The sequence below is a fragment of the Lepidothrix coronata genome, unplaced genomic scaffold (genome assembly GCF_001604755.1).
Source record: "Lepidothrix coronata isolate B3197 unplaced genomic scaffold, Lepidothrix_coronata-1.0 Scaffold14, whole genome shotgun sequence".
Classification (NCBI taxonomy): Eukaryota; Metazoa; Chordata; class Aves; order Passeriformes; family Pipridae; genus Lepidothrix; species Lepidothrix coronata.
The window spans coordinates 6,550,841-6,564,572 of record NW_016690194.1 but is presented as its reverse complement, the minus strand read 5'-3'; the positions used below and the strand labels follow the sequence as shown (position 1 = coordinate 6,564,572).

The window sequence follows — 13,732 nt, the reverse complement described above, 5'->3', positions numbered from 1 at the left end:
TATCGAATGTAGATACCGTCCTGATCATCGAGGTCTGCCATGGCCCTTTGGAGCATCATGCTGAAAAAGATTGTGAATAGGGTTGGTGCGAGAACACAGCCTTGTTTCACACCATTCTTTATTAAAAAGGGCTCAGAAAGTGTGTTGCCATATCTGACTTGGCCATGCTGATCCTCATGGAGTGAGATGATCATTTTAAGGAACCTGGGGGGACATCCTAAACGTTCCAAAATCTGCCACAGACCTTTTCTGCTCACAGTATCAAAAGCCTTGGTGAGGTCGACAAAGGTTACATAGAGACCTTTGTTCTGTTCCCTACACTTCTCTTGCAGTTGTCTGAGAACAAATACCATGTCTGTGTTACTCCTGTTGGTTCTGAAACCACACTGACTTTCAGGTAGAATTCCTTCTGCTATAGTGGGTATTAGTCTGTTCAAGAGTATTCTTGCCAGGATTTTGCCAGCAATGGAGAGCAGAGTAATACCACGATAGTTTGAGCAATCTGATCTGATACCTTTCTTCTTATACAGAGTGATGATGACTGCATCACGAAGGTCTGATGGTAGTTCGCCTAGTTCCCAATAGCGCACCACGAACTCGTGAAATTTAGCGTGGAGTGCAAGGCCCCCATGTTTCCAGACTTCGGGTGGAATTCCATCAACCCCAGCTGCCTTGCCGATTTTCACCTGCTGTATAGCCTTGAGGGTTTCTCCTAAAGAGGGGGCAGTATCCAATTCGTATTTCACTGGTTGTTGTGTGATGGACTGAATTGCTGAGTCTTGGACTACACGGTTGGTACTGAAGAGAGTCTGAAAGTGTTCAGACCATCAATTCAGAATGGAGGTTTTATCTGTTAGAAGCTGTGGTGGTTTGAAAAACCTTTTCTCTGAGGTAGTAATGGTTTGCCCCACTGATAATACTGGACCAATCAATAGTCCATGTGCGCCCTATGGAAATTACATGCCCACAGAAACGGAAGAGAAGGTGGTGAAGATAGTTTAGAAGGGGAGTAGCCATGATCTGAGCCACGAGGAGGCAGGGGGACCAGTGAGCCCCTCTGGGGGCCAAGGGCCCCTAGTCACCAGCCGAGGCTACGGGAGACCCAGTATAGTGTCAAAGCTGGACCGGGTCCCGTAATCAAGAGCTGGAAGAGTTTCCTTACTGTCAGCAGCAGCAGAAGACACTGAAAGCGGCAGCGGAGCAGTCCTGAACAGAGACAGCGATGGCTAAAAGCCAAAAGATAGCCAGTAGCAGCGAGATAACGTGAAGCCAGCTGAAAGACGCAGAGATGTTCCTGCAGGAGGGAGAGCTGGCAACAGAACAGAGGAAAACTCAACAGAGCTGGTTTGGGGTAAGAGAGTATTATTTTCCCAAAAACCAGAGACTCTCTGAAGAGGAGGGGTGGACTTCCAAAGCCTTAGGGAGTCCCGAAATGCAGCAGCAGCTAGAGAGAGGGAGAAAGGAGCTGAAAACCCGGAGTTGTCCTGAGAGCTGAGCCAGGACAGAATGCGGAGGAGGTGGCCATGCCCTCTGCTGCTGCTGTTGCTGTTTCTATCAAGCTGTCGAGCTGAGACAGAGCAAAAGAGCGTTGGTAAGACTGAACTGAAAGCTGCCTTCAATGTTCTAACCCAAGAGGAGTGAAGATCTACAAGGAAGTCCCCTGAAGGCTCGGGCTCAGGGTTGAAATTTCCACAAAAGTAAGAATAAAAATCCTGACTGCCATACTTAAATCTGCTGCCTCAGGAAAATGAAGGACACTAACCAGTGCCACAAAAAACTAAAATGAAGGAACTGTGGCCTGAGAAGTGACAGAAAGACTTTTCTCTTTTCTTCTTGGACTTTTATTGAAGAAGAGGAGAAATTTAATTTAATGTAAATATATATGTGGGTGTAAATAAACCCTTGTAAATATTTTCCCCTTCCCCCAATAACGAATGGTTGTGTTTTGTCTGAAAACTCTCCACATGAGGTGAAAAAGATATCAAGTCCATACCATCACTAAACCCTCTCATGGGGGCAAACTGTGGTGGGGGGGCTTGAACTTAAAAATTAGATTCCTGGGAGTTTCAAACCACCACAGAAGAATTTGACCCTCTGCGCTGAGTAGAGGGCTTTGTACCTGGTATGTAGGCCCATATGCTGTTTTCAGGGCCTCATAGAATCATTTGTGATCACCCGTATCTGCACATAATTGAGTTTTTTCAGCTAGATCGATCCACCACTTGTTCTGGATGTCACGGAGTTTCTGCTGGAGCTTGCTGCATGCAAGACGAAAGGCCATTTTTCTTGCGTGACAGGATGGCAGTGCAAGGTGTGCTTGGTGGGCGGTTCTCTTCTTCCTCAACAAATTAGGAAGAAGCACTTATAATAGTTCACTAAAATTATTCCATGAGTGCCAAATTGAAGAGAACATGTCTAGTGCAAAAAGAAGGCTGCAATTTTCTTGTCATGCCTGAGCCTCCATAATGCATGGGGTTAAAAATAAAATCTGATTTCAATCTGGAGGACACCAGAGACACTCTGTGAAATAGGTTGAACATGATCTCCACAATTCCTGAGAAGATTTGCTGAAACAGGAGAAACAACTTGAGTAAGGCAGAGGAGGGAACAGAAATCAGAATGAAGAAACAGTGGTCACCTGCAGCCTTTCTACACTTTCAACAGGTGAGGACCCAGCATGTACCCAAAACAGCCAAAAGAAAACACCAGTGGTGTGTAGAAAATGTCAGAAGAGATGCAAACACCTAATTTAGGATGGGGTGACCAGTTCTTCAGACTGTGCTGACTCCACTGGCCAGGACTTCACTCTCTGCCAGGGTATCCAGCTCAGGTCAGGGACCTGAAGGCACATGAAAAGCACCCTGTCTTACACTCCACTACTGCACAAATATAGACATTTACAGAGAATTTATGGCTTACTCAAGGAGTGTTAACTAGAGGCACAGCATTTCTAAAATGTAATCTAATGAACTAAATAAAATTAATTAAAGCAATTTAATGAGCTTGCTGAGTTCAAAAGATTGCAAAGGGCACACTGCACTCCAATAGACATCTTGCAGAATTTAGGAACTTGAATCCCAGTGGTTCAAGCCTGCAGAATGATTAAACAACATGTTATTCAGACATTATATCACAGTCAAAAGCCTCAAAAGGCAAAAGATGGACAAAAGTCACTGTTCCACAGTGCCACGAGAAGAAAGAGGAGAATATAATCCCAGATTCTTTTAAATAGTTACACCATTTAGCTGTTAAAACACAATCCTTTTTTTTTTTTTAAGAAGTGGTGGAGCCGATCAGATCTGCCACAAAAAAACGCTTCCAGAAGTAAAATGAAAAATGATAATATAGCTCGGTTCAGAATTGGCAGTTTATAAACACACCCTAAAAAAGTTAGTTCTGAGCTCATGACAAGCACCAAAAGATACTAAAATGACCACATTGACTTGGGGAAGCCTCTGCTTCTATATATACAGATTCTGTACCTCAAACAGAAAACTTTATGGGATTGGTAAGTCAAAAAAAAACCCAACAAAAAACCCACGCTGGAAGCTCGATTGCAAGCATATATTCCTAAACATTTAGAGCAGAGGTGCAGTGTTAAAAAAAAAACATCCATGAATCAATCCTCAGCATCAGCAATGGCTGGTAGATAGAAAAAAATCGAGAGGTACTACCTAAAATCTCATTTTCCTTCAAGGATGGGGACAGGCTGACAGCACCTTCTTTGTGCATTGGTGTGGCCGGTCCACAGTCAGACAGAAGATAAACATCAACACTCTTCTCAGTTCAGATAAAACCTACCCACTTCCCTCTGCCCCACAGCAGGTCTATGGAAGAGCACCTAAATTCATCAAGTCCAGCTGATAACCCAGCACTGTCATGTTCAGCACTAAACTTGCTGGATAACATGTCCAGCTAGTTACCAATCTGCTTAAATGATGAAGAAAAATACCCCAAACCAACAAATCAATTATAAAAATTAAATAAAGGCAAATTAATATAAATAAAGTATAATTATTCAGTAGATTAGTGACTGACTTGCTATTTTTGTGCTCAGAATTTGTTTTCATTTGTAGAAATGTTCCTTTTACATTTGAGGAACTGAACAGATTAAGCCAAGTCGGTGCAACTCCACCAACAAAGGAGATGAAATGAAACGAGTGGTAGCACAGGCTGTAAGACCAGTGGAAGAATTAAATTCATGTTAAACTGTTACAATGCTTTATATTTGAAATTTAATTTGAATGTTCAGCATTCAAATTAAACAGCATGAGCTACACCAAGCTATGCAGATCCTGGTCACCTCATACAGCCTTTGTGTGATGTTTAAGGTTAGGACTGTGAGACACATTATTCCTACATGGTGTGTGTGTGACAGTTTTGGTCTTTATGCCTTGGGATTTATTTCCAAATTAGTTCTAACCTGTGCTTCCAGTCATTTGCTTGCTGACATTTCACCTGTGAGCGAAAAGGATTTCCCAGAAACCCCACAAATAAGCCTTTGCCAAATGCCATTTGCCTTGGGATCTAATTATCCAATAACTTAATTATGGATGATGCACTTCTGTTGGAGCACACTGTAATATTTCAGGATCTTATGATACCTTGCAGGGAAATGCTGAGGACTTCACCCCCTCGCTTCTTTTCAATAATACTTTGCCTCACCAAAATCTGGTCTTACTACCATCAGTCCCAATGACCCTTCAGTTACTCTCCGAGATACTCAGGTGGTGTCCTTTGTTGCCTTTTGCTCTCAAGGGTGACAGACACTCCAGAACAGAAAACTGGTTCGTGACCGAAGTCACTGGAGGTGGATTAAGCTGCCAAAGGTTTAATATTAAACTATTAAATGTCATCAATATTGTCCAAGTTCTGTCTGCGTGAATTTAACCAATCTTTCAGGATTAAGGTAAGTCAAAAATAAACTACATCTATGTGTAACTCAATTATCAGCCATGCACATTCCCCTCATTACAGTTACAAACAGCTCATTTGGTAAAACTATGGAAGAAACAAACATTTTCTAGAGCTAGGAGGAAATGCCTAAATTTTGGCAAAATAGCAATAAATATAGCTCTCAGATTTTCCTGTTCTTCCATTTGTTCACAAAATGTGCTCACTACTAAGGAAGCAGGTAAACACAAAGCATTTATCAAACAGCAAAGTTCAGTCCCTGGAGAGATCAGAAGAGGTTTTTCTGTTTGTTTGGTTGGTTGCTTGGGGTTTTTTTGGCATTTGTTTGTTTCATTAATTTACTTTTATTTTTCCATTTATTTACTACATGTTGCCTGAGGTCAGACGGCACATTGTAAACTCACTTTTCAATTCTTCATGAAGAGAAAAGGGCAGCCACTTGGCTGCAGCTTTCCTGAAGTGCAAAGCCAGTAACCTGCTTTTCAGTTACCCCTTAAATACAAAACAGAATTGTTTGAACCAGAGTATTTTGGTGAATGGTTGTCTAATGACAGTGACCAGACAACAGCAGGGGACAGAGATAACCTGGGAAACAAGAACAGGTTACCCCGAAGCTGTCTTCACATAAGACTCTTTCACGAGAGGACCTTACAAAAACACTACTCCCAGGAGGACCAATAGCCATCTTTTTTAATTAACTCATTCTGTTGAAGATATTCCATTAAAAAAGAAAGAAAAAAAAAAAGAAGTTTGGAGAATATGAAAATCCAACACATTTTTTTTCTTGTCAGATGCTGAGAAGAAAAAGTCATCTATTACTTTTTAGATGCTACAGAAAATTTCTAAAACATGGTCATCTCTGGTGTACATTTGCATTGGAACGTCCCAGGGAGTTACTTGCCCACATGCAAGCAGTAAGATTTATGGACAATGCAACACCTGAAGGTGCCAAAAAGTTCCCCCACCACTCCGCAGCCACCTGCTACATAAAACAGGCATGGAAAGGTGAACAACATGGGGCCTTTTGCCCAATAAAAGTGATTAACATTTAATTCATTATATCTTCAGAAAAAAATGCCCTTTAGATGCTCTTATCAGGTTATATATATATTAAACTATCTGAGAGGTACAGCAAAAGCTGTTGGTAGCATATAGTTGCCTTAGCACATCAAGGAAAGTATGTAAAACAGAGAGGTTCCCAACACCACAAAATCACTGTATCCTCTACAAAATCAGAGCAACAGTAAGCAGAAAAAAATTCAAATAATTGGATTCTGCTAATCTGTGGGGACAGGGACTTAATACTGCATTTAATTTTGCTAAGTGGAAGGAAGATTATTGCAGGCAAGATACAAAGAATAGTCTCTGCTAAAATTGTGTAACATTTACAAGCCTAAATACTCTAAGACAGTTATTAATAACTGTATCAGAACATTTCCATGTATTCAATGCACAGTTATGAAGGAATCTAAACATACAGGCCTCCTCCCAATGCAGACAATAATAATAATGATAATATTTACATTCCTCTATTCACTTGTTTTCCAATAGTATTTAAAAAAAGTATCTATGAACTTGCTGGATAACATATGCCAACCTTCTATGAAACTGCAGAAAGTGTGGGTTTAAGCATTTTACTTCACTTTCAACAGAGTGAAGTAAACCACTCACTGGGGCAGAGCTATTCTCTTTCCAGAGTTTTTAACAGAAAAGCTGAAATCTATTCTCTCTGAGTCTCTGTGTCACAGTGAAGGACTTGTTGGGACCTGCCCTTTTTCACAGCCCACAATTCCCGCGGGAAGAAGCAGTTTAACTAATATCAGAAAATTTTCATATGTAGTATTTCCATGTGTTACTTTGCTGTTTTGAAACTCAGATTCTTCCACATTGTTATTTTTTCAATAAATTAATGTTTGTTTTTATCTTTCTGATGATGCCTTAAGCCCCTATTAGTTTTTTATTTTTCTAATTTTTGTAAGTTTTATAAGTAGGTTTTAAAAGCAGCAGCCCTCACTCCCTTTCCCTGTAGTACAAGTAGTTTACACATTCCTTAACCCTCTTACCCCATTCTATGCTCCCCATATCAAATCCACCCCTGAATTCAGTGGCAGTGTTTAGTCTCTTGTCAAGGCAAGGCCTATACTGTTTAGAGAACACCATATCTAGGCCTGAACAACAGAACAGAGTCAAGAACTAGGTGACTATGTACCCTTTGTGCTCTGAAGATGGTGATGGTGATGAAAAGGTGGCCCCGAAATACACCCCAGACTCAATTCTAAGGGGGTGGACCCGGGGCGGACCTGAGCAAAGGCTACAGAGTGGACACACTTGGGATTGGACAGATAATATTATAAAATGTAACATCTCGAGCACAGCGGGCCTGCGCGTCTTGTAACATCTATTGCCTTGGTACAATTAAACCCTTTCCTTATCTCACCCCTAATTAACTGCTCCTGAGTTTTTTTTCCTTTAGCACCAGCCGAGCAGGCATCACTGAAATGTGAAATCAGTGTTTATAACAACAACGGTTTGGTGTTTACAAAAACTATTTTAAATTTTGATGGAGATCAAAACACTTTTCCGTAAAAACAAAACCTCCCCCTACAAACCATTTATTATCTGCAACACACTCAACTTGATCCCACATTCCCAGAATATCAATTAATTCACTCATTATTACTAAGAAAGGTGCTGTACTTTTTAAAAAGAATTTCCTTTGAAGTAAATATCCTTCTGAAGAAAGGATAATATGTTAGTGGAAAAGACAAAATAAGCACATTCTGTCACTGCAATTTTTTTTTAACACTGTAATATTACAGCAAATCTTATGAAAGCATTTGGAATCTTCCACGCAATAGTGGTTCCTGTAATACTTTACTCTTCCTTCATGATAGGCTGCTGGAGGAGCCTAACAGCACCAACAGAGGTTAAATATGGAATTATCCAACTGCTGGGATTGTTGGGAGATAACCCAAACCTAGACACATCTGTTTACCAAAATTCAGTCTCCTGTGTGAGATAGCAGAGCTGCAACATTCCTCCTCAGTCACTGAGCTCTGACAACTTACCAGTTTTACCTGGCACAGGACATGACAATCAATTCCAAAACAACTCAAAACTAAAATTAAAAGGATCCGCAAGTTAAGGAAAACAAAATCTATTTGTCCCACAAGCATTTTCCATAATCTTCATTACATAACTTGAAGAAAATGCATTGCTTTTTCAAATATCCACTCAAAATATGCTGATGGAGGTCTCTCATGTGATTAATTTTGCTTTCTCTCCCTCATTTGTGTAATTCTATAGCACATTATCACTCTAATGTCTAAATTACCTGCGTAAATAAAACCTAGACTGAAAGAGATTACTTTTTTCTTCTGTCCCTCACAGAAAAGAGATCTGATTCTTCAAACACTGGCACAGAGTTTCTCATTTTTTTCACTCCATTAATACATTTGTGTGGTTAAATCAAATTAAATCTAGGCAGTATTTTTACACTAACTAACATGTGCAACACTGAGTTTTCATCATCATCTGATTGATTAATTAAAAAATAACTTTGTGTGCCTCTGTTAATTAAGAGGTTTGTGGTTTATTACTTTACACCTGTAAGAATATAAGCACATTTTCTGAATTAAAAAGACTGTTTAATTTTCAAATCTTTCTGTTTTCTTCTTGTGATGGATCAGTTTTAGTCACTAAGGGACTTTCCTGTATACCTTAGAAAAAAGTTTGTGTCTATATGTATATACAAACAAGGGTGCACTTTAATGAAAAAAGGTCTGTAAAAACTACTAAAACTCAAAAGCTTTGAATAAACATTTTGGGTGAAGCAAAAGATGAACATAAAAAGATATTTTCTAGTGATCTACCTTGAAAATTAAAACTAGCACCCCATAAGAAAAATGAAGTGTTCTTCTGCCTCTTTAACAGCAGCCCGCTATTGCTGAAAACCAACATAGCTGATGTTTAAACCAATGTAAAGCTCAGCTTCATGATCTGTAATTATTTTGTCTTTGCACCGCTAAATGCAATTATGAACAACTCATTCATCAATATAAAAACACAATTTAAGATTCTAAGGGAACAGATATGGAAAGGATTTGTTTTCACACAGTTCTCTTCATCAAGATGTGGTTTAACAACACTATCGATAAACAAGTGTACAATCTAAAGCAGGCACGCCAACATCCATGTTTAATTTCATCTGGGGAATCCTCTAATATTTCATTTATAATGCTATAAAAACATGTCTCAAAGTAACGAGCGAGAGTGTGAGGGGTGAATATGACAAAACTACAGCCATCCCAGCCTCCCAAAGTTCACTCATTAACCGTGTACCATCTGAAGGCTGCTGAAGCACAAGTATTTGTGCTAAATGGGCAAGAAAGCACCAAAGCTCTCTTTGCAAAGGAGACCACTCTAGCCAAGCACGGCGATGCGCTGGGTTTCAGAGCGTGGCTTTGGTCTGCGTCCCTTTCTCACAACCTTGGGGCAACGCCTGCGGCGGCTCAAACCACGCTCCTCGCAACCACCCAAACTTCCCCAAACCTGTCTGACACCTGTTGGGTTTCTCCAGTTCCGGGAGAAAGGCGCGAGGGCACGGCAGGCACAGACACAAACACATTTCAAACCCGCAGCAAATAAGATCAGGAATTCAAATGAGGTAACTGGAGGCGTGTGATTGAGATACTCGATCTCTATCTACGCTGAACAACCACGGCGTCCTTCTCCTCAGGATTATGTAATGCACGGAGAGTATTTAAACACCCCCCTGTTTGACACAGTCATGTCAAACAGATCAGCTTTAGGGAGGATCAGCTGGGGGCGGGGGCCAGGAATTCGGCAGTTCACGGTTATGAACCACCACCCCTCTTGGGAAGGAATCCCACCAAAGCCTTGAGGGTCCTCCCCCAAGAACAGGCAGGGGAGACCCGGCCCGGGCGTTGTGCCACCATTTCTATCTCAAGCAAGATCGGCTTCACAACACCTGCGTGGCAAAGAACCTGCCCGCTCCTGCGAGATTGTGCGGGCTGCAAATCAGGGCATGGACTCGCTCCTGCAGGGCAGGGGTTCCCGAGGGGGAGCTGAGAGCCTGTTACCCCTTCAGAGCATCGCTGGGAAAGGGGCAGCCCCGCAGGGAAAAGCTCGGTGACTCCTTAGAGTGTCCCTGTGCTCTTTTGGGACTTTGGCCCCTCGCACCCTCTGTTTGCTGAGTTTGGTGAGACATGTATAGCTGCACCAAAGAAGTGCTGGCATCAAGATGACACAACACTTCGTTTGTGGGATGCTGCTCTTCGGGCACCCCACTGAAATTCGGCTTGCAGTCACTGGGGGAAAAAAAGAGTCAGGGAGGAGGGAAAAGTCACTGCAGAGGACAAAAAAGCCACCGGCTTCGCCGATTTCTGAGTGGCTGCTGCCCTTCCCAGCGCTCCAGGAGCTCCAGGAGCGGGAGGAACTCCCCGTGGGGGCCAGAGCCCGTAGTGACACCGTGACCCCTCCGGGAAGATGCGAGGGGGGTGGCAGCGCCCGGCTTTCCTCCCCCCCTCCCCCTCCTCCTCTGGGGCGCGGGGCGGCCGTCGGGGCGGTACCTGCTTGTCCAGCGCAGCATCCTTGGCACTGCCGGCCGAGCATCCCTTGGGAGCCGGCACCCGCTCACAGTTGCAGCCCTCCAGCATGTACATGCCGGCGGGACGGGCGCTCTGCTCACCCTCGAAGTAGAAGAGCACGTTCTGGTAGAGGGCGAACCACTTCTCGTGCCAGCGGTTGGTCTCCGCCGTCTTCTTGCTGAGATAGCCCCGTTTGGTGCCCTCCTTGCGGGCCAACAGCGCCAGGTACAGGGCATGCCCCTCGTTGTACCGCACGCTCTTCTGCATCGTGCCCGGACCCGCGGCCGCTCAGCAGCTCCGCGGCCGCTCCTCATGGGCTCGGGCAGCACCGACGGCGCGGCCCCGGCCCCGGCCCCGCGCTACGCCCGCCCTCGGGGGCCGAACCGTGTGTTCCCCGCGGCCCCCGCCCCGCCCCGCCCCACAACACCTCCCACCGCTCCGCAGCAGGAGCCGGAGCGGGCGCTGGCGGCGGGAGCGGTCCGCGGGCAGTGACGCGAGGGATCAGCCGTAAATCCGCTTTGGAGAGCGATTTAAAGAGCAAAGTCGCCGCCGCCGCAGCGCCCAGGTCCCTGCCCCCCTTCTCCCTTCCCCCATCCTTGCATCCCTCTCTCCCTGCATCCCCCTATCCCTGCATCCCTGCATCTCTCCATCCCGCTATCCCTCCGTCCCTCCCTGGGGGTGGATGGAGCGGGGGTTCGGGCGGTGAAACCCGCGGGCAGCGGTGCTCTCGGCCGGCCGGGACGGGCTGTGAGCCTCCGGGTTATTTGGGGCCGCCCGTGGGTTTCTCGACAGTTTCCGCCTTTCCGATTCTTCGAGCGAAAATCTTAGAAAGTGACAGGGCCGAGCGAGCGCGGCTGCCGGAGCCGGCAACTTCCCCTTCGAGCGAATTGCAGCGAAATGCAGCAGTGAAATACAAGTGAAATATCAGAAACCCGTCACTTTTAACCCGATACTCGCGCTGGTTAAAGCCGCGGGGGGGGGGGAGGGGGAGCGTCGCAGATGTCACCCCGTGGAACCGCATCCTCCCGAGCACCGCGTGGCGCGCAAAGACCACCCCGGCTCGGGGTGCGGGGGGCTCTGCCTGTGCCGGGGATCGCTTGAGGCACGCTGGGACCATTTTTAGATCCCAGCTGGCGGCTGTAACACGCAGCATCGCGGGCGGGGACGCGAGTGCAGGAGGAGGGTGCATGGGGACCGCCGAGCGGAGGGGGCGGCTCAACACATGCCGAAAGAAAAATGTGCGAGGAGTTACGCGGGTTTGTTTTCGCACTGGGTTAGTCAGGATGGCAGCAGGTACGATCCGGTTCCTGCACTCAGGACAGTGGTACCTCCACGCCTTAATTACAGCAAATAAATTTTGGCGAGAGAGCTGGCAGGAAAAATTATTTTACATGAAACATAAGCAGTATGGAACTTTCTACCAACCAGAGCACCCTGCACCTTTGATTTAGCAATTTAAACTTCCTCTTAAGGTTCTTTCAGGAAAAGGCATTTGGAGCTGTTTCATCTGATAATGTGTTTTTCTTCTGTAGCTTTCTATCTCTTTGGCTTTATTAAGTCTTAGGAGTCAAAAAATAACAGAAAATTCATTCTGGTACTGACTGTTCAAAAAAAAGTGAAAATTACAGTATTGCTTTATAATGCTCAGAGTTAGAAAATATTCCTTGTGTAATCTGCGTCAGCAATTGTGTTTTTTAGTATTATTTACAGGAACTCTGGACCTATGCAGAGGTGTAAGGCTCTTGTCCTGTCAAAAGAAAATTTCATAATAGAAAAAACAAACAGATACACAAATCCTTCTGGAACTGAGTGTCACATAGAAATTTGAGCTTAACAGGTCATGTCTAGGGAAGTCCAGGTTTTGGACAGGGATTGGATACCGTACCTGTGACTGGAATGTGTGAGATGAGTTGTGTTCCTGCATCTCAGTGACCAGGGTCTTACTAGCCTCTTTCAATGCCTGGGTTCCACTCAGATGCTGCTGTCCAAGTCAGTGGTTTAATTCAGTGTGTAAGATTCCATGGAATATCCTATCTCTTGGATTTGGTGCAAGCAAATGGCAAGGCTGCTAAACCAAGAGAGAGAAGCAGACTGCCACTCCAGAGAGTGTTCAGATGTTTGACACCCAGTGAATACTCACAGCTTTCCAAAACAAGCACATTGTACATCACGACCAAATGCTGCAGCAAGAACACATCTTTGCCAAGATAAAGTTGCAAGCTTTTGTCCCAACTTACATAATTTGTGCTTTAATAAAGCTTTTGCATGAATCACAAATGATCACACATCATCTATTCCACCAGACTACCTGAGACACACAGAAAAAAATAAATGACAGGAGTTAATTTTTATCTGTAAATAAAGTGAGGGTTTCCTTTGACTACATCATTTTCTCCAAGACATGCAGGCATTTTTCCTAAGCTGAAAATGTGGAATATGTCATTGCATAGCAATCCGTAGGAATTACAGGGAGTCAAATGTTCATGTTCACTACAGTGAACACTGTTCATGTAGCTATCAGTTTGACCTTTATTGTTGAAGTACAATTTAGTTCTCCCAATGATATTTTCTTTATTACTTGATCATTTTTATACAAGGACAACCTAAGTTTTATTACTTCAAATATCTATTACATATCTGTGAAAAGTATATGCTATCTAACATGTAAATGTAACCATATATGATTTTAAAAAATTTCTTCATTAGCAACAATAAAGAAGGGGTTGTTTGTGCTTTTTAAAAAAGTAAAATGCTATGCCAAATTCATATATATGAACACAAATGAGTTATATGTGTAAATAGATGTAAAGGAATCTGGGATGAAATTTATTCCATAGGGCTCTGAAGAAAAAGAACATACAGATAAGCACACTGGTTTACTTTATTTTATATCTTAACCTTCACTTTATTGTATTTTAATTCCAGAGGATTCATTTATAGAGCTACATTCCCAAGTCTTGTCATCATAGGCCCCTAGGAGATTTGTGTAGAACTATGGTGGAAAGCTGTGGTCCTGTCTCAGCAGAGAGGACCCCATTAGTCTGCATTTACCCTGAATTTCCCATTGGGACCTAGTCCAGTGTGTTCAAAGCTGTCATAAACAGGGAAATAGATAGTGTTCTACAGCAGTGGAATTGCTGAATCTAATGCCCAGAAGTGCTTGGGGGGCAAGTCAGCGAGTTGTCACTCTTTTGGATGACAGGAAAATC

The 13,732-nt window shown here is 43.7% G+C and overlaps 1 protein-coding gene across 2 annotated transcripts in view; it reads right to left on the bottom strand.

The window, feature by feature from the left end:
• RASGRF2 (Ras protein specific guanine nucleotide releasing factor 2) overlaps positions 1-10,820 on the bottom strand; it is a 123,906-nt gene extending 113,086 nt beyond the window's left edge. For both annotated transcript variants that reach the window (XM_017806114.1, XM_017806113.1), the window contains exon 1: positions 10,506-10,820. In XM_017806114.1, the coding sequence (XP_017661603.1) occupies positions 10,506-10,790 (285 nt within the window). In that variant the 5' untranslated portion in view covers positions 10,791-10,820. The remainder of the gene's footprint in view (positions 1-10,505) is intronic.
• Positions 10,821-13,732: the final 2,912 nt, after the last annotated feature.